Source organism: Cryptomeria japonica, chromosome 5, assembly GCF_030272615.1.
Source record: "Cryptomeria japonica chromosome 5, Sugi_1.0, whole genome shotgun sequence".
Taxonomy (NCBI): domain Eukaryota; kingdom Viridiplantae; phylum Streptophyta; class Pinopsida; order Cupressales; family Cupressaceae; genus Cryptomeria; species Cryptomeria japonica.
This window is the reverse complement of record NC_081409.1, coordinates 365,571,065-365,596,874: the sequence shown is the minus strand read 5'-3', so window position 1 is coordinate 365,596,874 and position 25,810 is coordinate 365,571,065. Positions and strand designations below refer to the sequence as shown.

Here is a 25,810-nt window from a genome sequence, read left to right as displayed (position 1 = left end):
TACAGTTTGACAGGAAACATGAAATGACATCTGAGTAGTATGTTGAGCTATAAACATTTTGGAGGAATTCTTCACCTCAAATTGACCTCAAAGATTCTTCAGCAGATGGAGAATGAAAACAGAAGACGTGTGTTGTTGTAGTTGAATCAATTGGCCCAATAATTGGACAATCTCATTTTGGTGAGAGAAAGTAAACGCATTTATTGGTTACCACCTTGTACACTCTTACATAAACTGAAATACGATAAACGTAATTGAACTAGCATTATTTTTGTAAAGTAAAATAAACTTCCCATACTTATCAAGAAATTAATTAATTAAATTTGGAAGAAAAACTATTTTTTAAACTATGCAAACTCAAACATTAAAGACGAGCAAATATCATTTAAATCTCCCACCGTATAGAAAGCAATAAACACAATGCAAAGTGTAAGAAAACAAAATTGAAAACAATAACAGATATAATGCGAAGCCCATAATCATATATAAAAGAATAAAAGCATTAAAGCCAATAACGAATATATTGAAAACCCACAAATTGAAGCCAATAACAAGTATAATGATAAACTCGCTATCAGATATAAAAGAACAACTACAATGCATAGACCATTGGTGGGGAGATAGAAGAACTGATGCGAGATAAGGTTAATTTAAGTTGACCAGTGTAACTCTTCGAAGGGGCTTCTTCGTATTGGCTCTGCGGGTGCAGGTGTATTTTAATTTCTTCCACAAAAGCCTGCCTGACTCTTTCTTTACTACGGCCTGCAGAAACGATGCAATGAACATTTTTTTTGTGTGAGATTTTTTCCCAGAGCTATGATGAGAAACACCTGGTTTCTTTTCAAGTTTTAAGTAGGGTTTTGATACAATAAAATGTAATAAACAACGAAGACAAATGGCTTTTCTGGAAGAGGCCTCTCTTCAAGACTAGTCTCGGGCCGATCATTCATGCAGTAAAAAGAGTTTTACGAAATGAGTTTTTAAGAAAGGATCGTACGTATCAAGTTATTATGGCTATAGCCGATGAAGAGGATGGGATCTTAGTGAAAGTTGAGCGTCAAGGTAGAGAAAACAGTTTGAAAGTAGTTTTCATACCTCTTTTCTCTCTATTTCTGCAAGATCACCACTTCAAACAGAAAGTAAGCTCTTCAACAAGTCTGCAAAAGATAGGAATATTGTTTAGCAGAGCGAAGAAATAGACCTGACTGTGAAGGCGGATAATGTCAAATATTTAGCAAAAAGTGCAAACACCAACCACCCGCATTGTCTGCTGCATGGATGTTTAAAGGGCATTTTTGTATATAAAGGGTGGAAAAACTTTGCTTAGATCCAAGACAAACTTCATACTCTGTAGTTTCTACTTGTACAATTATTAGAAGCGCTTATTGCATCGGAAAGATTTGAAAAATAGTAGAGTTCCAAAGCCTCGAAAACAAAGATATATATGTATGGTGTTGAAAGTGCCAATCAAATTTGGTGTTGAAATATATATATCTAAAACAAATGCCAGCCGAGCTACAAAAAACTTTGGTGTTAAAAAATCTCTTTCGTCCCCCTAAATCTTACAGTGTCTCTTGTGAACCTAAATAAAGTATTTCAATTTCAAATAAATGCTTTATTTTTTGTTCAACTTGTAAATCATTGTGCTTGTATATTGCAGCGTTTGGAGCTCCTCGTAGCATCTAAATAGTACTTATCAATGAGGAGATTTTACCAAATTCTAAATTTAATAATAAAGATCATTACTGTCAATTTTGTTGAAAGTACTAAGACATGCACTCGGATCCAAACACTAAAGATAATTTAAATCAGGGCAAAGATTAGGAGGCCGAGGTTTGTAATCTGGCAGAAAATCAAATCCATGAATGGGCAGAGCCTTTCTCTTTTCTCAGTATTGACGATGCCAGAGGCAAGGTTTGTTAGAAATATTATTAGATGACATCCTGAATCTACAACGTTGTGAACAATTTATGAAAATGCAATCTCTAATGCTTCCGACCACACCCACAGCTCAATTCAATGTTAATTTAGAATTATAGTGTTAGAAAAGTCCAATCTTGTGCTTATCATATAACATTTATCTATATTAAAAAACATGTGCTATTAATTGTAGAAAAAAAAATTAAAATGTAAAAGTGTTATGTCCATAAATGTATACATCTCCCAATAATATATTAAAACAAAAAATCACATTAACTATATTAAAAGAAATAAAATATTTAAAAATTTCACATATACCTCATTTAATAATATAAATATACAAGGATGAATATTAGATATTGATAATCTGGATTTTTAAATTAAACATAATTAAATATATTTTATTTTATTCACAATTAGTATTCATTAAAATAATTGTTAACCAAAATCAACTTAAATTTTAACAGATTAATTATATTAAAATTTAATTATCTCATTATAAGTGTATACATATAATCATGTTTTAATTTATACTATACTCACTTTTCATGACCTTGGTAGCAAGACTAAATAATGTTCACAAATTTCATTATCACCTTATAAAATACAATTTATATGTTAATATGTGATTATAGTTAATTAATATACATAATAAATAAACATATATAAGAATTATTAAAATAACCAACCAAAATAGCTAATGGGAATTTTTAAAGGGTCAAATGGGAGAACAAGAAGGGTTCTTCTTCCACATCTCTGTGATAAACTCGCATCAGCCCCTGATATAAAGTTATGTAAATAATATTAAGATTATTGTAAATACATGACTAATACGATAAAATAAGTATTCTATTAAAAAAAAGAAATATATAAATATTATATTAAATACAGGAAATACATTTAATATAATAAGTATTATATTAAAAAGGAAATACATTTATATAATAAGGAAAAAATTAATTAAAATATCATATATTTTGAAAGAAGTGTGATTTTAATATATAACAAATAAAACAAAAAGTATTATGTTTAATATTATTAAAGAAAATAAAAGCAAAGCATTACATATTAAAGCAGATTTAATATTATTATATTTAAACACCAAGAGGTGCGATGGTAATCGCAGCATGGGCTATGATTACCACCGCACCCCTTGGTGTGGAAGGGGATCGTGGAGGTTCACATCCCTTCACAAGATATAAAGGGAAGCAGCCACGCAAGGAAAAGAAACAAAAAGGGAGAGGCACAGAGGAGAGGAGTGCGAACAGGGATTCGGCTGCAAGCAAACAGGTAAGGATTAATATTCCCACATACTAGGGACGTAATTAAGTAATAGGTAGATGTCATGGAATGTAGGCAAGGTCATTGTTAATGTTAATTATTGTATATTTTAAAGGGATGCAAATAATCAATATTATAATATAAATAATTAATGGATGTAAATAACGAATATCATAATAAATGCATTAATATGTTAGATAGGTAATGTAGGGGAATAATTAATGTAGTTAATGAATATATAATATTCATATTAATAAATGCTTTAATGAAAGGATTTCAAATATCAAGGAATAAATGTCAATGCTTAGTTAAAATATATGTGCATATGGGATAATGAATGTTTTAAGGAATATATGGAAGAAATACTTGTTAAATCAGGAATGTGAATATATGAAAATATTAATGAAAGGCATAAATATATTATCTCATGATGGAAACTACAGGAAGGAAACTTCCTTAGTTTAAGGGAGGGATTATGCTAATCCCTAGGGCAGTATATACTGATTATTGATATGCATATGAAGAGCTTGGTTGATTAGAGTCAACCAAGAGGAGATGGATCTGGCCGGTCCACTCCGAGGACTTAGGTGATGGGATGCATCACCCAAGGCAAGGAATGACTCATGGTCTTCCTTGAAGGGCTTGGGTGTAAGAGGTTGCATCCAAGACGGGAATCGAAATAACGTTTGATTTCCTGGAGGGCTTGGATGTAAGAAATTACATTCAAAACAAGAGTCGAATTCACCTTCGACTTCCTGAGGGCTTGGAACCAAGATAGGTTCCAAGAAGGCGAGCTTCACGACCGCCTAAGGACATACTTTGTATGGCATTCATATCCTTTTTCTTAGATTAAATGATGATTATGTAATTAAGTATTTTAAAATTCAGTGGCAATTTGGAATATATATATGTGTGTGTGTGTGTGTGTGTGTGTGTGTGTGTGTGTGTGTGTGTGTGTGTGTGTGTGTGTGTGTGTGTGTGTGTGTGTGTGTGTTCTAACAATTTGTTTTGCAGGATAGTGATCCCTAACTAGCAGGGACATTACAATCTCGACCACATTGTATACAACCAAAAGACAAAGGGGGTCTTGTAATCATTGATCCACACTCTTAGAGGATTTACTTTAACTATTGTAAGTGTGTTGGAGCAATGAAACCTTCAAAGAAACTCTTCATTTGATTTGCCTCTAGTGGTCATCCTTAGGATATGATTGACTAGAATGACAAGCTTCTTCTAGCACCATTTTTTAAATCTCATGGATTTACCCCTTTCAACTCAACAAGGACAATGCAAAATGAGAAGAAAATAGATGACCACTATTAAATTTCTCTATGTGCAACGATCCATCAAAATCAATGCATAGTTTCCAACCCAAAATAAAATCAAACTTACCAAGAGAGGATGTTTCTAGACAAAATTAGCTATGAGGATGTTTCTGGAGAAAATTAAATGTGACAAGTACATGTACAGTAAAATGTACAATACAAATAGTTCTTTGTATTCAATATATATACAATTGTCAAAAAGTGTAATAAATATACATTGAATGAGATGACATTTGTCACGAAAATATATGCTAGCAAACAATATTTTATTCAGATTTTGTTGGATTTCACTGAATGAGATAAGATTTTGGTAGATTTTTGTGGATTTGAAGGGGCATTTATCGTTATGAAGGAGACCAAAAAAATTTATTGACATTTTGGATGGTTTAATTTTTTGACTAAATAATTCAAGAAAATACATTTGTTGCGATGACTGTTTGCAGAATACACCAATAAGAAAAGAGCTAAATATTATTATTTCAATTCTAAGAAAACATGCAAAAATTGGAACTATAGAAATATGAATAAAATAAAATAAAAAAAGTCTCAAATGATTGGCTACCTTAAAAAATAAAATGCACCAAATGGATGCATTAATATTCCTACCTAACTATAAAATATTGAGCAATTATTTGCGGCATGGGAGATTTTTTACTTTCAATGATAGTAATTAGAATTTGAAGTTGTGACTTGTCATTTGTGAGCTCTTTTGAATTATATTTTTTGAGTTAAATGAGTTATAGTGCAACCTATCCAACGATGATGATAACAATGACAATAAGAAGCATAGCTATGATTGTAAACTTATTTATCAATTTTAAAAAAAAAGATAATTTTATCCTTTTGTGTTCTAGAATGAATCAACAACCCATATACTGAATACTCGAAAATAAACTTTTAAATAGCCATTAATAACAATATAACAATTGAAATCACAGTTGCGGCTCTTCCCACCCAGGGGGGGGTTTTCAAAATCTAGCAACAATGGCACTTCTCAGCCCTTGGCCTCTGTCGTTCCTGCGAGGGATTTGGGTGGCTTGGGTGGCAAGGGCAATCCCCGGTGGGCGATGCAGTTGTTTCCTCCTGCCCCAATACCGTTGGTTTGCAGGGTGTGTGGCCTTCTAGCAAGATGTCGAACGTGAGTGTGTCTGTTGGGTAGGGTGGGGCCCTGAGATCACAGCTTGGTAGATAGTCATATGGTGGATTCATTCCTATTGCCAATACCATCTCTGTTAATCTGAAGGAAGATGCGACAGAGGAAATTGTTCATAATGCTTCTATTCTCTCCTTGCATGGTGTGATCTGTCGGTTTAGGGGTTTTTGGTCTTCCCTCCCTCAACTGCACACCTGGAATTCAGAACATTGGGAGTCTCTTATTACTGGTAAAGTTCAAATCTTCCCCATGGCTAAGGGGTTTTTTGTTGCTAAGTTTAATAATGCTCAGAACAGAAACAAAATATTACGTGACCATTTTTTTAACTGGGAGGATAGATTTTTGTTAATGATTAAGCCTTGGCACTCTGATTTCAACCCTTCTACTGAAATGTTTAATAAGATTCTGATTTGGGTTCAGCTTCCTATTCTCTCCCTCCATTTATGGAATGATTGTCTTTTAGAGGAAGTAGGTGAAGCCCTTGGAGATTTTTTGATGGTGGATGATGATTTTTTTGATATTTTCCACTCCACCTTTGCTTGATTTGGATGTTTCAAAAGGGTTGCATGCTGAGATTTTACTTAAATTTTCTAAAGGTTCTTGGGTCCAATCTTTGGACTATGAAGCGATTCCCTTCAAATGTAGAAGATGTTTTAAAACTGGTCATGCGGTTGCGCATTGTGGTTTTGAGAAGAAGGCTATGGCGGCCACTTGGTGGAAAGGCGCTTCTCATCAACATTATACGATTGAGAAGAAATTTGAACCACCTAGAAGTTTTTCTGAGGTTGTTGCTTTGGAATCTCAAGATCTTAGGGCATCCTCTCCGGATGTCACAAATGGTGGGGTGGTTGTTGCTACAACCCCTATTGTGAGAGTGAATGGGTCTCGGGATGCTAAATATGGTGATAACGCTCCAACAATTAACTCAGGTGGCCTTTCTAATAAGGCCATGCCTTCAAGGAGGAAGACAGATGATTATTCTGTGACTGTGGTTGATGGCTTTCGTTCACAGGAAAATGGGACGCTGGTTTGGCATGACATGGCAGCGCAAGTGGAAGAGGGTTGGATATCTGTTAAGGGCAAGAAAGCAGAGTTCTCTAAGCCTTTTTTTGACATGACTCTCCGCTCCCACAAGAATAGCTCTAAATGTAAATCTTGATGGTTCTTGTTCGGGGACTGATTTTAGGCTGGTTGTAAGCTGTCCTTTTTGCAGCCTTGTTTTAGGGTGGCTGGCTGCAAGTTGTTCTTTTTGCAATCTTTTTTCCTTGGTTGTCTGTGCTTTCATGTTCCCTATGTTTGGACAACTTTCTGGTTGTGGGTTCCAGATCCTTTGAAAATCTGATTGTATTGGGTTTTGGATCCCCTCAAAACCTAATTTTGCTTTAATCAAAAACAATATAACAATTAAAATAAAACCCAATGTAATGTTTGAATATATTTCATTTATTTTATTTATTTTTATTTTATTTTTCTACATTATTTCAATAAACATTCCTGAAATCTGGAAAAAAATTGCAATCCTCCAGATTGCCCCTGCCTCCCCCATTCCTCCTTAGACCCACCTGCCTTAGTCACCATCACCATCATTGAAACTCTAAGAAGCACTTATTCTAGTATGAATTGCTTAGTAGAAAGAGTTGTACTGAAGCACAAGATGACCAGTGGTAATAATAAAATTTGACGATGGATGAAAAATACATTTCTGTATTGGTAAAATATATACCAGGGTGATATGAAAGATAACTAGCCGAACAGGCTCATTCTTGGAAAAATGAAATCGCAAACTCTTTGAAAACAAAAATTGATGCTCAAAACAGCTAATTCAAAAAGAAAAATATGTAAGGCCAATGCACAATCCAGTTTTGCCCATTTAGCTATTGAGGCTGTTGGTCCCAATTCATTCGATTAGTTCAATTCATCTAGTTTATCCAAATGCTTGTCAAATCATAACATGGAGCAGATCTAATGTCATTTGGATCCTTAAATTCAAGAACAAACCGGAGGATGGCTGTCTGCTATGAGATTTTTAGGACTTGCTAGTGTCTCCATTTATATGGCACAACATTACATAGAGATTTATCTGTGATGAAATGACAACTGTAGTGTCATTTAGGGAAAGCCTCGCCATCAAATAAAATGTTAATTTCACAAGCCTAAAGTTGCAGTAAAATAAAAGCTACATATGAGCATATATTGAGGAAAGAATGAAGTGTGCAAAAGCAAAATTAAATAATACTTTGATCAGTCATATCATACAATAGTATAGTACAAGAGAACTTTGACAGCCCACTCAAAATGCCATATGAGAACAATCTAAACCTCAATTAATAGACCTTAATAAATAAGCTATCAAATAGACCACAACAAAAAGATCGAATAATAATCACATGATTCTAAAATAAAAAATAAACATAGAATTTCAGATATTCCCTCAAATCATAAAGTCTTAACAATTTCTAAGCAAATTGGGTGCCATAAAATGGAAAAAAACTGTCCTGAATTCCGTCTGGGGTAACAAAAACGGCCCAACAACAGGTCAGAAACATTTCCAGCAAAGTCTCCATTTGATAAACATTTCCAGAAGAGTTTTCAGCAATTCCTGAACCGGGAAACATGGCCTGGACCAGAGTTTCTTGATAATTAGTTACATACATTACCTGCAGACAGATTATTCTTCATATAGCAGCAACATTAACCATCAGTGGTCCAAATATTAGGTCGGTTTTTCTCCATTTCAGTCAAGGAAGATTAGTCAAGGAGTTCCTCCCTGTACATATGTCAGTTCTCATCAATTTTGGAACATTGTGAGCTTGCGTGCAGGGTTATTTAAGATGGGGTGATCTGGAGCATCCTTCGGAAGAAGATAGAATTGCAGGCCAGTTTGAAAACTTGTGTTTTCTACTTTTAGTGAGTTTACCACTCAAACTGGTAGTTAACATGAAAAAAGCCCAGAAAAACTTGTTAACTTCAATGAATGGCTAACAACATTTGCCCAAAGGGATGGAACTGGTCATAGTTGGATGATCCTACCTCGTGGGCCAAATGATGAATTGATTACCCCGAGGGATGGAATTGGTCATAGTTGGATGTTCTTGCCTCTTATTGGCCAAGTGATGAATTGACTACCCCAAGGGATAGAACTGGTCATAGTTGGGCATTCCTGCTTCTTGTGGGCCAAGTGATGAAGTGATTACCCCAAGGGATGGAACTGGTCATAGTTGGATGTTCCTGCCTCTTGTGGGCCAAGTGATGAAGTGATTACCCCAAGGGATGGAACTGGTCATAGTTGGACGTTCCTACCTCTTGTGGGCCAAGTGATGAAGTGATTACCCCAAGGGATGGAACAGGTCATAGTTGGACGTTCCTACCTCTTGTGGGCCAAGTGATGAATTGATTACCCCAAGGGATGGAACTGGTTATAGTTGGACATGCCTGCCGCTTGTGGGATGTGAGGCGAATGGCCATGATTTGGATGTGACATGCTCTCGGGCTTAGTTGGGTTGGGCAGTTTACTGACACCCTTTCGAGTTTCCTACCGAACTAAGCAATGATTCGTTATAGGATAATTAGCTAGTCATAATGTTTATCATAATCTGCTTATTCACTAAATGCTCATTATTTCTTAAACCATTAATGATAAATTGAGCATATTATTGTTGAAATTGTTGTTTCCTTGCATAAACAAGTTGATTCCAAATCCTAATGTGTTGGAGTACTAGGGTAAATCTATGGATGCATTCTAGTCAATGAGAAGCGATCTAACAATATGTGCCTTTGCATGTATGCTCCGTGTTTACATGTATCCATGTGTATGCTTCGTGTTTTTATGTGTATGCTCTGTGTTGGTTCATACCTGATGTGTTTCCAGCATGTTTACTCCATGTGTGTCTATGATATGTAATGCTTAACAATATTTTCATGTGACGAGAAAGGAAAGATGAGAGAAAACTTGTCTTAATATTACAACTTGATATAATATCAGTGTAGTGCAGCGAAAGGTAGATTATGAATTAGACTCCATGATCATTCAACTATTGCTGGAGGACAAGCAATTTTGAGGAAGGGTGGACTGTCATGCCCCCTGGTCACAGCAGTTTAAAACCCTAGTCACAGTAGTCATAAACCCCAGTCGCAGCAGTTTAAACCCAGTCTCAGATTTATATGATTAAGTAGGGATGATTAAATAAATGTAAGGGACCGATCCAGCATAAAGGTAATTAACACTTGGGGTGATCAAGGAGGGCTGACTCCAATCAAGATAACTAAAATTAGACTTGGCCAACCTGATTGTGTTTTAAACTAGATTAAATTGCTTTAGGGCCGACCCCCCTTCAGAATAATGACTTGGGCGTGTATTAAGGATAGAAAGGTGCGATTACCTCAAAAAGGCAGAGCTCAATGTTAGGAAATTGTATAAGGCAGCGACTACTTTATAAATCAGTCAGTTGTTAGGGGCAGCAATCATTAATTATAAAACAGGGATATCATCCTAAATAAAGCAGAGATCCTAATAATAATTGAAGACAGTAATTTCATTATTGCTAACAACAGCGATTTGGATAGGTATTTGAAGGGGCACCACCCTTGAAGGAAGGGTGACCGCAGGAAGGGACACAACCTTCCATTTAAAGGTTATTTTAGGGGAGGAAAGCAAACAAGTAAAGCAAGTAATCAGCATTGAAGAAAGAGAATCAGAAGCATTCGAAAATCAGAATTTGCAGACTCGGAATAAATACATTAAACAGCAGTTTATATGCTTATCTCTATTCTGGCTCAAATTCAAGATATAAAGTTGACAATTTACAGATTCTAGGGCAAATTAGAGTAAGTTACAATTGGGGACATTACATGCTTCTCATCTGCGGCCGTTAAACATTTGTATTAACCATGGCTAAAGAGCCCATGATGCTGACAATAATATCTCTGTTGATTTTGTCCTGATTATTGCACATATAAATATCAGCAGACAATCATGTAACATGCTTACAAAGAGTTATTGGTATACCTAACAGGCTAATCTAAACTAACATGAAATGGCATGGATAAATGCAACCAGAGTACATTGCTTATTTAGATTATAGGAGATGTATAGTTCCTCCATTTTTCTTTTGGAACTAGTAGGCATAATGGCTAATGCTAGTAAAAGGGAAAAAATTCTGACTGATCGACCCAATGTTCTACAGAAAGCTCACCACTTCAGATGTTAAATCCAAATCCGTGACAGATGTTACTAGCATAGTGATTGCTCAAAAGTTAATAATTTCTGGTCTTTCTTCTGAATTTCCTCTCACCTTCATGGAGGTCCTAAATGTATTGCAGATGCCCCACTGAAATATCAAGCTATTCTTCAGGAAGTTCTGACTTCTTACTGCACTATATGATATCAATTTCATTAATCTTTGCTTTGAAATCAAATAGGAATTAAACGAACTTCAAGGAGTAAAAATTGAGAGTGCAGAGTAAGGTGGACATGCCTGCTGTTAGAGCATTTTCCATTTGTAGGATGTCTCGCATTTTGAACTCTATATTCCCATAAATTTGCCAAAATAGATCTCATAAAGATAAATTTCACAAAGCTGTGATGTCATTCGCAAAAGTTACATCCCAAGGGTTCACATTCATTTTGCTAGTGCAGCTGCTTGTAATTTTTGTACTTCAGCCAAAAGCAATGGATCTCCTTCACATGCTTCTGACAGCAGTTTGGACCTCCTTGTTGTCTCCTCCATGCTCACAGATGACTCATTTTTAAGATTACCATATTCTTGGAAATGATTGGAGAAATCATACTGAATCAAATGCAGCAATCTTGCCTGATATATAAGGTTCGAATCATTTTAATTCCCAATCCATCTTACAAAACTATTTGTTTCAGATCAGATCCCATTAAATGAACACTAGAAAAAACAGAATACCTGATGGTGTGGCTTTCGAGAAGAACCAAGTATGAGACTTCTGGCTAGCTTTTTCCTTAATAATAGCTTTTCATCTTTATTAATTTCTGAGAAAATAAAAGCTGCAATATGATGCAAAGCCAAAGAGAATGTAACGGCCATACGAGCTGCAGCTTTATCAAGATTACCAGAAACCCATGAAAACACATATGCTTCAATTATCTTCTCATGCTCCTGCAGATGAAATAATTTATTAATCAAAAATATTGTTCATATTAGACCCAAGTTACAAAGAATGTGGTCTTGCAATACACAAAAAACAATGATATGCAAATTCTCACCATTTTATAAATTGTGATGTTGCACATGTAAGTCTAACAAAATAATCAGACACTGCTTATAACAGAATACAAATGAGACAAAGCTAGCGAAATTTTACTTGGCATCATGATCTAGTTTGATTAGATGAATCAGGGATGAGTAGCTTTTTGAGCATGGAACACAAAACATAGACATGATTGTAAACCTGTGCTTCTGGTTTGGGTACTGCCTAGGTTCATCCAGGGTACATCTCTGAGCCTGGGTTCATCCCAAGTACAGCTGAGATGATCCCAGCCCTAGGGACACCTTGGTTGTATTAGCTATGTAAATGTAGCAGGATGCTACGAAAGAACACCTTGGTTTGAAATTAACTTGCATATGTAACTGAAATAGATAAACTTCTGTGAACACACATGCATTAAAAAAATTTAAGATCAAAGGTATACAAAAGGATACAAACTGTTCAACCAAAAATCATAAGTACCATTCTCAATAAATTACCTCAGGAGGAGAGAGATATCCTTTGGGATGACCACAGCAATCCTCCAGTGTAGGTAAGAGCTCTAAAATATTACCACTGGCTAATGCATTCCATGTTGTAAGCCTAATTGTAGATTCAACATCCCTGCGTAAGTATATGGCCACCTGACGCCCAAATACCACATCACCATAAGATGTGGCACCAAAATGTTCAATGAATGTTTCCATAAATGTTTGATAGCTATCATCAATGTCCCTTTGAAAGTTGAGAGAATAAGAAGTAACACTTTCTATAGATCTTCCTGAATCCTTTTGATCTACCATATGATGTGTGTACTCCTTGTCAATTAGTAGCCTTTCTTTTGTGCTCTGCTGAACCTCTTTCATGTTATTTGTTCCACCATCTTCATCAAGAGCTTCACCATACAACTGTTGCAATGTTGCAAGTAAATCATTAACTGAAGCTTCTAAGAACACATCCCCGCCAAGAATGAACACCATTGATAATGCATGTATTTTTCTAACCAAAGGTATGCATGAAACCAAAGAGAACATCAATCTATTGCAAGAGTACATAGCTTCCAAGCCAATAAGAAAGAAAAGTCCACTTCTGACGTTGTTAAAGACTTTTTCTTTTGCTATAATATCATCAAGGAGTGCATCATCAGAGTTGTCAATAGTCATTGATAATGGACTCAATAGCCACTGCACTGGAACTGGCAATCTCTGGTGGGCCCATTCTATTCCCAAAGACATGTTTTCATTTGAAGTGATGCTTCCCAGTTCTGCACTTTCTTCGCATATTGTACCAAGAAGAGATTTTTTATGTGAATTTCTAATGCCAGTAGATGTTTTAGGTTCTATTTGTGTCTCTCTGCTTGATTTTTTTCTCTTTGTCATTAACCATTGATTTCTAAAATGTACAAGTAACACTTTGCTAAAGGTTTCAAAATCTGTTTTGCAAAACTCTGTGACATTTGCACTTGTATTTTTAATTGTTTTTTCCTTTAATACTTTATTTACAAAAGTACTAAGAAACTCCATAACTGGAACACTAAGTAATATATTCAATGTTTTCTCCATATAAAGCATATCTTTGGGCCCTGTAATCAGTACAATGCCTAAAACAGCATTAATTTTTTTAACAGTCCTCTCACTCTGTACACATTCTGACAGAGTACTTGGGAATAAATCAAGTAAGCTAACAGTTAATCTAGCATCTGCTTGAGCTACAAGAGCTTTTCTTGACCACCATCCTCCATTGGTAGCACCCCATCCTATTCCTATACCAGGAGCAGGACCTCCTCTACCTTGTACTTCACTGCATTGGATGTAATGCCACTCCGAGGTCACAAGATCCATAAACATATTCAATGTATATTTCAGCTCATCTTGACATGATAGTGCTATACCCAATTTAAGTATTTTATGACACTTAGATATATCCTTATCCATGCATTTGCTGCCAGGATCCTCAATTTGTGCAATGTTTATGGCTTTGTCAACTGAAGTAATAAGTCGAATTAGACCATGAATGCAACTCACAGCCAACAATGATGTATCATGGTCAGTTTCTTCTCTTAGATGGCACAAGTATTTGAGTAGAGAAGGAACTTCCATTTTAGATGGTATAGTTTGCTCTAATTTAATTTCTGGGAAATACAGCAACCCACTTTTAATTATTTCCAGACAAACTTGTGGAAAAAACACAGGTAGCCATTTGTGAGAAGGCTCTTCTTTGTAACTTGAATGATGACATGCACCTTCTGCTGGTACAATCTTTTCTATAATACATGAAAGCAGATGCAGCACAGCTGAAATCACCCCAAGTGAGCCTATTCTGTAAGAATCATGCTCAGCAGATTTCATGACATATTTATCTGACTTGCATACTGTGGAAAGAAAGGTATTTTCTCTGAAATTCAACCATTTAAGAGCAACCTCAACCATTGGAACTGCTCGACTCCAGGACCAATTTTCATAGGCTGTGACATCAGCTCTATCTTCTCCATGCTCAAAAGAATGGAGATTTGGTAGAGTCCTTGACAGGGCCTCTAAAACAATAAATGATTCCCTTGCCAAACTTAGAAATTCACTGACTATGTTTTTCTCTATAATTATATTGAATGATGGGGGGCTTAGCCAAAAGCAGAGTGCTGGATAAAAATCAGAAAAACATGAAACACATAGTCCATACTTGATGCACACGTTCCACAGGCGAAGTTCCTCAACTAGTATAGCACAAGTAGATCTGAAAGATTCTTCACCCATAATTAACCAATCATCAAGATTATGATGGAAAAACAAATGCCTTACAGCAGATTGAAAAACTCCAGATGCTATAAGATCTATACAATTTGACTTATTCGCTTCACATAATACCTGCACATTTCAAAGATACTATTGCCATTAATATACAAAAACCGAGAACACAATACTAAAACAAGTTCACTTTTATTATTTCTTCAGGCTTACAGATTACTTAATTGAAACATTTGAATCTCTACAAATTTTGATATATCTTTCAGACCAACACAATTGATATGAAAGCATCAACAGAGCAATACTAAAAGAAAGACATAACGGATCAAAAATTCAATCAACAAATGCAAACAGGGAAGAAAAATAAGGATTGCAATAATTAGAAGTTAGAATTATACAACTCCTGGATTTACAAAAATAAGTCTTCTTGAAACTAGGATAATTAAAGGATAGATGCGTGTGTGACTGGAGCATTGTCCCCAAATTTGGATAGCAGAGATTTAGATAAATAGATATTTTCATGAAGATAAATCGAATTTCAAATATGTGAATATATAACAGGGCCTCCAGATGACAGTGATGAGTGCAAGGAGAGAACAAAAATTGAAAAACAAAGGATGCAAAATTGTGGAATAATGCAATTAATTGACCAAATGAAAACAAAACAATGATAAGCAGCACATATAATTTATAACTGTCATGACCAATATCAACACTGGATAAGACAAGAAAATTTAATCTTACATCACATTAAATAATATGCTCACCAGGTGATGTTTTAATATTTTTTGCAAGATATTTACTCTGTACACGAAATAGCCTTTTGTGGTACTGAATGTATGATAGAGATGTGCAAATATTTATTTGCAACCACCACACATTGCATGCACCATTCAGACCTTCTCCACGAAGGAAGTTTTGGAACTTGAAGAGACCAGACATGTGTCATACATTATTCTCTTGAAGAGGAAGCTTGAGTTGTAAGAGACAATGCAACTAAAGGTCATGACACGAATGGAATAGTAGCTCAATTCTAAGTCAAAGCTGGGGAAGAGAATGAAGAAAGTGGTGAACAGTGACATTTTGGCATTAATGCCGAATACCTTGTCTCAATCATACCTCCTATTTTCATTGTCATTAGATAGGGACACTAATACTCCAAACCTTGGAGAGCTGTATGAGTTCACTGATAACACGTTTAGCCAAATGAAAAAGCAAAAGAAACCATCTTGCAATTCTATCATGAACACCCCCATGCACATGCCTACCTATGAATTGAACTAGGAGTGGTACATACAAAGTCCTAGAAAATTTTCTCCTATGGCAGATGCTAACATGAAAGAAAGGCTAGTGAAGACAATATAGAAGATATAAAATGTTGCCAAATTTGCCACACTTAGGGGATATCCAAAAAAAGGCAAAGCTAGATAGTGAGACTATGGCATAGAGGACCAATTCTATGGTGGACTATGAATAGGCCCCAATCATTGACAACCACACTAGCCATCTGCCTCTTGTCTCTAGGTTTATAATTCTTCTGATGCTAAGAGGAACCAGCCTACATATAGTTTCATCCAGTCTATTAAGAGAGCCAAAGTTACCTCTAGAAGGGCAAAGAAGCTTATAGTTGTACATAGTGCGCTGCATCTAATTGACCGCAACATGCTTACGTACGACAAGATTCAAGTGGCACAATGAGGTGTTGACTTATAGCAGCCAACACAAGTCAATGATTATGTGGCACAAAACAGGTTGGTTGACGTTTCTTTAAAGAAGCTTGTGCTAGATGGGTCCAACAATTCCATTGATGAGAAACTTGCTACAACTTTTGGGGATGATGATTAGAGGCATTAGCCAATTGTATTTCAATTTTGAATAGAATCATCATATTGGCATTTTAAACATAATATATATTGATATTCAACATTTTCATTGTTCAATGCATTGTGTTTACCTAAGTAGTTTAAAGTTCCAATTGTTAGTTCTTATACATTATTTTTATAACTAATTTTCAAAGTACTATATTATATTTGCCCCATCATCCCCCCACCATCCCCAAATTTAGGTCCTTGGTCTTCCCCCACCTACCTGTTCCCCCATCATTTAAAAACACCATGGAAATATGAAAATATGGCACTTCTTCAGACTGATTTCAGGTAGAGCTTTAGGGGAAAAGTATTTACACAACCACTTAACAGTTTTCTTGTTAGTTAGAAAGCAAGTAAACAGTTACAAAAATATGCAAACGTTGCAAGGATTTATGCCACTTACTTTTTCTACTTGATAAGTTAAAGATACAGTTTCTGTTGATATACTATTTATCATTATAGAATGCAGAACAAAGTGCTGTTCTGCCAGAAAATGGACTGTCTCAGAGCCTGTATCAGCATACCTAGGAACTTGAATCAAAAATTAAAGTCAGATCTATACAGCTGGCCTTATGTCCTTTACAAAGCATTATGAAAAGGAAGGTTGATAAATTACAGTTTACAACATATAAACAGCCCGATTCGAGAAAACAATCATCCAGAACAAGTTAAAAAAGAAGGGTTCCATTTAGGTCTGTTAGTGGCATTATTGTACACAAACATAAGACTAGTTAATTATGTGTAATTGTTTTGGTTAGTTGGCAACCGAAGGTGGTCGTTGCGGTGCGACGGTTGGCGCTCGCACCCCCTCAGTATCTTTATATACTTCGGAATGTAACTTGTAGCACACAATTATGAATGGAATAACATCTCTTATACTTGTCTGATATCTATGGCGTTATCATTCTGCATTACGTGCTTTATGTTCTAAGTTATTCACCTGAGAGGGCAAACATTTGGCGTCGTGGTCTAGACGTACTTGGGAACGGAAGACGCGGATGGCGTACGGACACGATGGGCCTACCCGTTTGTGAAATAAACCCAGAGGCCGACGACGCGCGAACAGAACTTTACACAGGAGAAGACACCGCAACGAGAGAATTTTCAATTCTGCTCCAAGTAGCCATCCAGACCTACGTCCGACGAGAGGCAACGGAGACGGAAATCCCACCAAGTGCCGTGTGGACAACGTTGGAGGTGAGCCCGGCAGTAAATCGGTTGATGAACCATCTTCCCCGGTTGCTTGCACAGGCATCGCTGGCACAACAAGCTCGCCTAGAGGAGATTGCCCAGGAAGAGCGACGCCAACAAATCCTTCAACAATACGAAGATAACAGCCGACGGGAAGCAGAACGGGATGGCACCAGGCCAGGAAGGAATTGAACCTTGAATCTTCTATATTCAAATAAAAGTGTCATTGACACGAGTTGTATTTGAGGAAATGAATTAATAAAGACATGTTTTGATTTATGTATTGTGAGTTATGGAAATGTGCGGCAATTGATGCCCAACCTATTGAATAAAGATAGAAATAAAAAAGCAGAAACAGACGAGTGGGAGGCCGCGCAGAGGGCCTTGATTCTGGAGCAGTGAGTAGAACGGAGACAGAGGCTGAGGCAACTTGCCGAAGGACGACCTACCGAAGGGTGGCCCGAAGGGAACCACGGAGGTGTCACGGAGGGTGCAGAAGCCGAGGGAAATTTCTACGTGTCGCCAGAACACCGTAGGGCGCGGAGCCACGAAGAGTTTCTGCAAGAAACAAGGTTACGGTGAAATCTAGTTGAGGAGACTCGGGATCAGTTTAGAAACTTATCCCTTACACCACGGAGTGAGGATCACCAAGGAGAGCAAGGAGCGGGTGCGGGTGAGAACGAGGGGGAGGGCAACTGTACGGCTGTAGGTGCGACGCACGGCAGGCAAAACACCGTACCACCCGTCACCCACGCAGGACACACCACGGGCGCTGGAGGGAGCGACGCAGGGGCTCAGACACAGCAACAGCCACCGCAGGGGAGACGACCCCCATCAATGGTAGGTAAACAGAAACTACCGAAGTTCAATGGCGACGAGAAGGAAGATCCCGTTTGCCATTGTCGAACATGCAAAACCATATGGTCAGCAAACGGTGTTACCGATCAAGATGAATGGGTAACACAATTCCCAGCAACCTTGAGAGGAGTGGCCATAGACTGGTACTCAGATATGGACAAGGCCAAAGTCGGCACATGGCCCGACTTGAAGGAGGAGTTTGGGATAGAGTTCCGCCTCCTGAGAGATGACAACAAAATAGTCGCCGAGATCTATGGAACGAAGCAGAATAAGAACGAGACAGTGCGAGCTTATAGTCGGCGGCTGAAGGAACTACTAGGAAAAATGGAGAGTCAACCAGCAGATGGGTTAAAAAAGCGATGGTTCGTGGAGGGACTAAAGCATTCCCTCCGAAAGAAGATGAAAATCGTTCCACCTAAATCGTACGAAGACGCATACAATAGAGCGATGGATCTCGAGGGCGAGGGCGAGACCAAGACATCGAAGAAAAAGAAGGATAGCTCGTCCGAGGAGGATGACTCATCACAGGAAAGCAGCAGCGACAGCGAGGCTGGCAAACAGGTGCAAGCGCTCCAGAAAGACATGGAGCGAATGAGAAGGGAGTTCAAAACAATGAGAAGCACCGGTCGGACTGAAGGGGACATATGGTGCACTGAGTGCAAAGAGGAGGGGCATACAAAGGGTACTTGCCCGAAGAAAGCATTCTGCGAGATTTGCCAAGTGATGGGACACTCCACCAAGGAGTGCCCATACAACCTGAAAACCCGAAGTACACAAATGAACCAGGTGTTGTTCACGGAGCAGGCCACGACATCCGCCCCAGTAGGTACGGGCCAACAAACTAACACAACGACATCATCTGGAGGATACTGGGATAACAGACGCGACAGCGGAAGAAACAACAACAATAACAATAACAGAAACCGGATCCAATATGACGCCAAGGGCCGGCCAATGATCCAGTGTAGGGCCTGCAATCAATGGGGACACTTCGCCCGTGATTGCACAAAGGAAGCCAACCCTCAGCACCTCTGTCGATGGTGCGGGCCAGGTGACCATGAGGACGCAAATTACCCGAAACCTAGTGTAAACCTCCTAAACATAGAACCCACGAAAGCAGAAGTGTTGGCAATCACAAGGGCGCAGGCCAAACAGGGTGAATAACCAAATCCCCACACGGAGACAGGAAGAGTGCAGGAAGCAAGAGACGAGATCACAAAGGAAATGGCCGCACAAGGACAGAATAGCCACCAGACCTCAAATCCGCCACCAATGAGGGGAGAAGAGGAAATCTTACGGCAAATATTGCAGATGGAGGTACCCGTGAGAATTCAAGACCTCCTGGAGACCATGCCACAGTTAAAAACAGCTATCTTAAACTCTGTACCCTCACAAGTGAAAATGAGGGAGGTCGTGAGCCCCACAGCCGACCCTGCGTTAAGGAAGGTCCTAAGCCCCACCGTCGACCCCATGTTGTTGGTAGTCAACAGCAGACGCCAACCGGCAGTGGTAGAAATGGGCATATTGGGGACTACCTTGACAGACACTATTGTGGACGAAGGGTCAGGAGTAAATGTGCTCCCAGAAGCCACATGGAAAAAACTGGGAAAGCCTACGTTGTGGCCCCCCACGTTCAACCTACTAGGGGCAGATCAGCATGGGATTAAACCCCTTGGTACCCTCATGGGCCAGCAAGTGATGATTGGCACGCAGCCCTTCATGCTGGATTTTGTAGTAATTCCCCTGAAGAAGAAAGGGTATGACGCCATCCTCGGGCGTGGGTGGCTCATTGCAACAAAAGCAAACCATAACTGGAAGCGGAATACTCTTTCCTTGGAAAAGGTGGGGAGGAAGTACGTGATCGATCTCCGTACGCAGATGGTGAGTGAGGAGTTGGCATCCTCCTCCGACTCGGAATCGGAGGGAGACCAGTTGGGGGAGGGCGGAAACGGATGCCGCATGGAGCCTAGTGACGAAGGGGTGTTAGAACTGGGGGCATGCTCAGGGGACGACGGGGACTCCTTGAATGGCCTCTTCCATTGGCAAATGGGAGATTATGAACTATTTACACCCTCATGCAACATATTGAGCATCGAAGAAGAACCAGATATATTTCCCCCAGAATATGGCGAGTACAAGGAAGGGGAGGCCTCAATGAATGAGACGTCGGCACAACAATTCCCAAAGGGGGAGCCCATTAAATATCAGGAAGCCAATTTAAAGGAGACAAATCTCAGGGGGACGAGTGACCCCAAGATCATCCTTGTCGGAGATGACTAGAATCCAGTGCTGAAGGCCGCAGCCTTCAAAATTTTCCTTGAATACAAGGATGTCTTTGCATGGACATACAAGGACTTGAAGGGTGTGCCCCCAGAGTTATGTGTGCACCGAATAACATTGGTACCGGGAGCCTAGCTGGTGAGGAAGCGGCCTTACCAAATGAACAAAAATTATGCTGCACGGGTGAACGACGAAATTGAGCGGATGTTGGAAGCAGGCATAATCTTCAAAGTGCAGACAAGCGAATGGGTGTCTCCCATTGTGATTTCCCTCAAGAAAGAGGCCAATCAGATCCGGATCTGTGTAGACTTTCGGTGCCTGAACGCTGTCACTAGTAAAGACCCGTTTCCCATACCCTTCACCGACAGCATCTTAGAGGAAGTAGCTGGACATGAAATCTATTCCTTCATGGATGGGTTCTCTAGGTACAACCAGATATCCATCACGAAGGAAGATAAGTTGAAAACAACCTTCATGGTGGAGGACGGTGTGTATGCATACAACCGAATGCCCTTCGGTCTATGCAATGCACCTGCCACCTAAAAACCCTCGGGGAGTGCCTAGAGAGATGTCGGAGGGCACAGTTGGCCCTCAACCCGAAGAAATGTAGATTCATGGTACCACAGGGAAGATTGCTGGGACACATTGTGTGTAAAGAAGGATTGAAAACGGACCCGGACAAGATTCGGGTAATAGTAGAAATGGAACCTCCTACGGACGTCACGAGGATAAAGTCCTTCCTTGGTCATGTGGGGTACTACAGGAGGTTCAACAAGAACTTCGCTGAGGTGTCCCACCCGTTGGATAAGTTGACACGGAAAGGGGAACCATACATCTTGACAGAGCCACAGAGCAAGGCCTTTGAAGAGCTGAAGACAAGGTTGATGGGAGCACCCATACTGGCATACCCGAATTGGGATAAGGAATTCCACGTTCACGTGGATGCCTCAAACTATGCCATCGGGGCTACATTAGCCCAGGTAGGACACGAGTTGGACCACCCCGTTTATTTTGCCAACAGGTTGCTCTCGAAGGCGGAAAAGAACTACAGTACCACAGAATGTGAAGCCCTCGGTATGGTCTATGCCGTACAGAAATTCCGTCATTACCTCCTGGCCACACCATTCACATTTTACGTAGACCACCAGGCACTCATGTACTTGGTAAACAAGCCTATTATCCAGGGGAGGATAAGCCGTTGGCTATTGCTACTACAGGAGTTCACATTTTTAATTGGACCGGGGCGAAGCCATGTCATAGCCGACCAGCAGTCTCGGATTAAGTCGGGGGAACCTCCAGAGGGAGTAAATGATGATTTTCCGGATGCGCACTTGTTCCAAATAGCCGTACTCCCTTCGTGGTACAAGAAGATTGGAGAATACCTGTCGGCGTCCCGATTTCCAGAGGGTATGGCCCTAGGAGAACAGAGAAAGCTCGTATTAAGGAGCAGGACTTTCTCGCTCATCAACGGTTTACTCTACAAAATGGGGCCAGACCAGGTATTAAGGCGTTGTGTCATGGAAGACGAAGTCCCGAGTGTATTAAGGGAGGCACACGAAGGTCCCGCAGGTGGACATATGGACCCAGACACTACAGCCCGCAAGGTGCTTCTGGCAGGACTGTGGTGGCCAACCGTACATCACGACGCCAAGGAGTGGGTCGTGGGGTGCGACACTTGCCAACGGGCGAGCAAACCTCTGAAGCGGGACTTCATGCCCCTCAACCCGTCGCACGCACAGGAACTCTTTGAACGATGGGGACTCGAATTTGTAGGTCCTCTTAAGGCCAGCCGCACACGACGGTGCCAGTACATTGTGGTTGAGACAGAATACTTGACCAAGTGGGTGGAGGCGAGGGCTCTCCCGGATAACTCGGCAGTAAGCACGACGAAATTTATTTACGAACAAATCATTACGCGATATGGTATACCTATTCAATTGACCAGTGACCGGGGGGGCCACTTCGTCAACCATGTCATACGACTACTGACCTCAGAGTTCAAGATTTTTCACTCATTATCGAGCCCGTACTACCCACGTGCCAATGGCCAGGCCAAGGCCACGAACAAAATATTGGTATCGGTAATTTACAAGTCCTGCATAGTAGAAAAAGAAGATTGGGAAGAGAAGTTACCCTCTGTACTATGGGCCTACAGAATGACTTACAAAGTGACCACGGGTTAGACTTCGTTCCAACTCATGTACGGGCAGGAAGCGGTGGTGCCAGCGGAATTCATGGTGCCAAGCCTTCGCATTGCAGTAGAGAACAAACTCGGGGATATGGAGAGCCTGAGGGAGAGACTGTATGCCTTAAGTAAATTGGACGAAAAAAGAATGCTGGCACAATGGGCCACAGAGGTAGCCCAGCAAAGACGGAAGGTCTGGCACGACAAGCATCTTCAACGGATGAAGTTTACTCCTGGGTAGCTAGTGTTGAATTTCAACGGGAAGAACGAAATCAAACCAGGAAAATTTAAAGTGCGATGGCTAGGGCCCTTCAAGGTACGCGAGGTCAATGCCAACGGGGCAATCAAGTTGTGGACACTCGACAGGAAGGAGATACCAGATGCCGTCAATGGGTCGAAATTAAAGGTTTATCACGAACGAAGGGAACCTAGACCCTCCAGTCTAGATGTTTGTCAGTCTATTAAAAGATAACGGAAAAAAAAAAAGTACGGTCCGTACGACAACCGTACCGTACAGGGAAAAAAAAGGACGTGGGGCCACCGTACGGTGACCACACCGAAGGTAGAACCACCGTGCGGTGGTCACACCGACGGTGGGGCCACCTGCGGTGGATGCCACCGTGCGGTGGACACCCGCACACCGCTAACATTAAACCCCCGCGCAACATTAAAACAAGCAATTAAAAAAATAAAGACACGCCCGCATAGCCTCGCACAGCCCCGCACACGCCGCACCAGCATAAAGAAAACCACACAACCCACGCCAGAAGTAAACCACGCAGCCACGCAAGAAAAAAAAGGGGAGAAGGAACGCAAGGGAAAAAGAAGGAGAAGGTCGTTACGAAGGTGTCCAACGACCGTACGATTTTTAACCGGAATTCAATTATACCAAAGATTAATGGATTCAACAGGGAAACGAAGTTGGAAAAGACAGCTGCAGGCTTCCTCCAGTAGCAGCCAGAGGGATAGCAATACCAAGGTTTTATCATCAGGCGTACGTGTTGCAGGCAGCACCATGGATGCCAGCGCCCAACAGAAGCAAAAGCAGACAGCACCACAGGCTGCCCTACGTGCGAAAAATACATTAACACCCCAGAACATCACCTTTGAAGGGTTGAATGGGTCGGAATGCCGAAAATGGTGGCAGGACACTCTCGACGATGATCTGGTGAAGCAAAACCTCCAAAAGGCACAAGTGGAGTGGGTTATTCGGATGCTCGTATTTCCTATCCGCGAGTATGAGGGTACCCTACGATTCATGGTGGACACCTTCGACAGGCACACATGCACCAGCACTTTTGAATACCTCGGGAGGGATGTTACCATATCCTTCAAAGTAGGGGACTTCACGAGGGTATTCGGCATTCCAGGCAAACAAGGCAAGAAAATAGAATTGAAGGCTAAAAAGATGAAGCGGGAGGAGAAGGAGCGGTGGATCAAATTAATCTCCAGGAACTTGACGACAACAGAGCTGGACAGCGTGGCTAATGCCACGAAGGGTCGGAGAATCCGTAAGACCTTTGTTGCAGAGGGCCACTGGCAGTGCATTATGGATGTCATCAACAACAGATTGACAGGGTCAAGTAGGGCATTGGACATCGCCCTCCCTCAAATTATGCTTATGAACGGGTTGATGAATGGCATCGTGTATGACTGGGCCGCGTTACTCGCAGAGCGCATGTATGAGTTTTTGACGATGCAGCATCGCACATTCTATATGCCGCACTATGCTATAGGGTTGTTCCTGGAGGCCACGCGGGAAGCAGTGTCGGAGGCAGAGCTGGAGGTACGGCCACAGGGACCGTTGGTAGTAGGTGAGCCTCCAATAATGTATTGGAGGCACCTAGACATTGAGCACCCTTCCGCGAAGCAAAAACGGGCGATAGATACGGCCTCGGCTTCAAGGGAGCCTGACAGCGGGAGGGATTCCAGTAGCACAGAGGAATCAGAAACGAAAGAGGAGGATGATGGCAGCAGGTCAACGGAGGAGCGGGTCCTGTTTGCCCCACCCCTGCTACCGATGGGCACGTCGTTGCCATCATCTGGAGTAGGCAGCACCTTTATTCCGGCCTTCGGACAGAGCCGCACGCCAGTTACACTTGGCCCCCTACAGCACCAGGTAGCATCACCGGGCCCAACCACGGCGGCACTTACGGAGGACATGGCACAATCAGGGATGGAGGAGTCACCGCATCGGGTAGTAGACACCGAGGAGCGGGGACTGAGGGAGGTAGTGGATATGGAGCCTCAGGTGCGGTTGGACGTTGTGGGGGCTGAGGCCGTGGTGACTGTTTCGGCGTCTTTGTTGGAGGAGCCGATGACAACTGCCCATCCCCCGATCGTAGAGATGTGTGCCGACCCGTCGATCGTGGCTGTGGAGAGCTGGCCCACACAAAGATTTTGGATGACTTTGGCACAACCAAAGGGAGCTGTTGTATTTTCACCGTGTCGAGAGACTAGAGCAGAGGTAGTCGACTTGGACGATTCCTCTGGCGAGGCACATGTGCCAGCAGTTGGGCACGTGGCAGGAGAGGTCGTCTCTGCCATCCAGATGCCAGGGGAGGGTACACCATTGGTGGCGGAGGAGGTACCTTCACAGCAGGATGCGGTTGTGTTAGCTCCGCCAAAGACTTCACAGCCTTCGGAGCAGGAGGGGGAGGATATTGAGACCTATCTAGCAGACATGGTGACGAGGGGTAGGCGGGTAGTGGCCACTGCTCAGACGCAAGCATTGCAGCAGATGGTGGGGGAGTTGGAGAGGGCCCTACGGTTTATGCAGGTGGACTGTCCCGCAG

At 40.7% G+C, this 25,810-nt stretch overlaps 1 protein-coding gene and 1 long non-coding RNA gene across 5 annotated transcripts in view; both read right to left on the bottom strand.

Moving 5' to 3' along the window:
• Window positions 1–477: 477 nt before the first annotated feature.
• On the bottom strand, window positions 478–11,049 carry LOC131876344 (uncharacterized). Of its 2 annotated transcripts, XR_009372621.1 has the most exons (3): window positions 10,872–11,049; window positions 1,096–1,157; window positions 478–762 (listed from the first exon to the last, which is right to left on the bottom strand). It is a non-coding gene; the product is annotated as an uncharacterized LOC131876344 (long non-coding RNA). The 2 variants fall into 2 exon arrangements; XR_009372620.1 differs by lacking the exons at window positions 478–762; window positions 1,096–1,157 and adding an exon at window positions 10,409–10,616.
• A 105-nt stretch (window positions 11,050–11,154) lies between these two features.
• LOC131034768 (transcriptional elongation regulator MINIYO) overlaps window positions 11,155–25,810 on the bottom strand; it is a 148,808-nt gene continuing 134,152 nt past the window's right edge. For all 3 annotated transcript variants that reach the window (XM_057966353.2, XM_057966372.2, XM_057966383.2), the window contains exons 8-10: window positions 12,393–14,753; window positions 11,592–11,804; window positions 11,155–11,489 (exon numbers count right to left, since the gene is read on the bottom strand). In XM_057966353.2, the coding sequence (XP_057822336.2) occupies window positions 11,298–11,489; window positions 11,592–11,804; window positions 12,393–14,753 (2,766 nt within the window). In that variant the 3' untranslated portion in view covers window positions 11,155–11,297. The remainder of the gene's footprint in view (window positions 11,490–11,591; window positions 11,805–12,392; window positions 14,754–25,810) is intronic.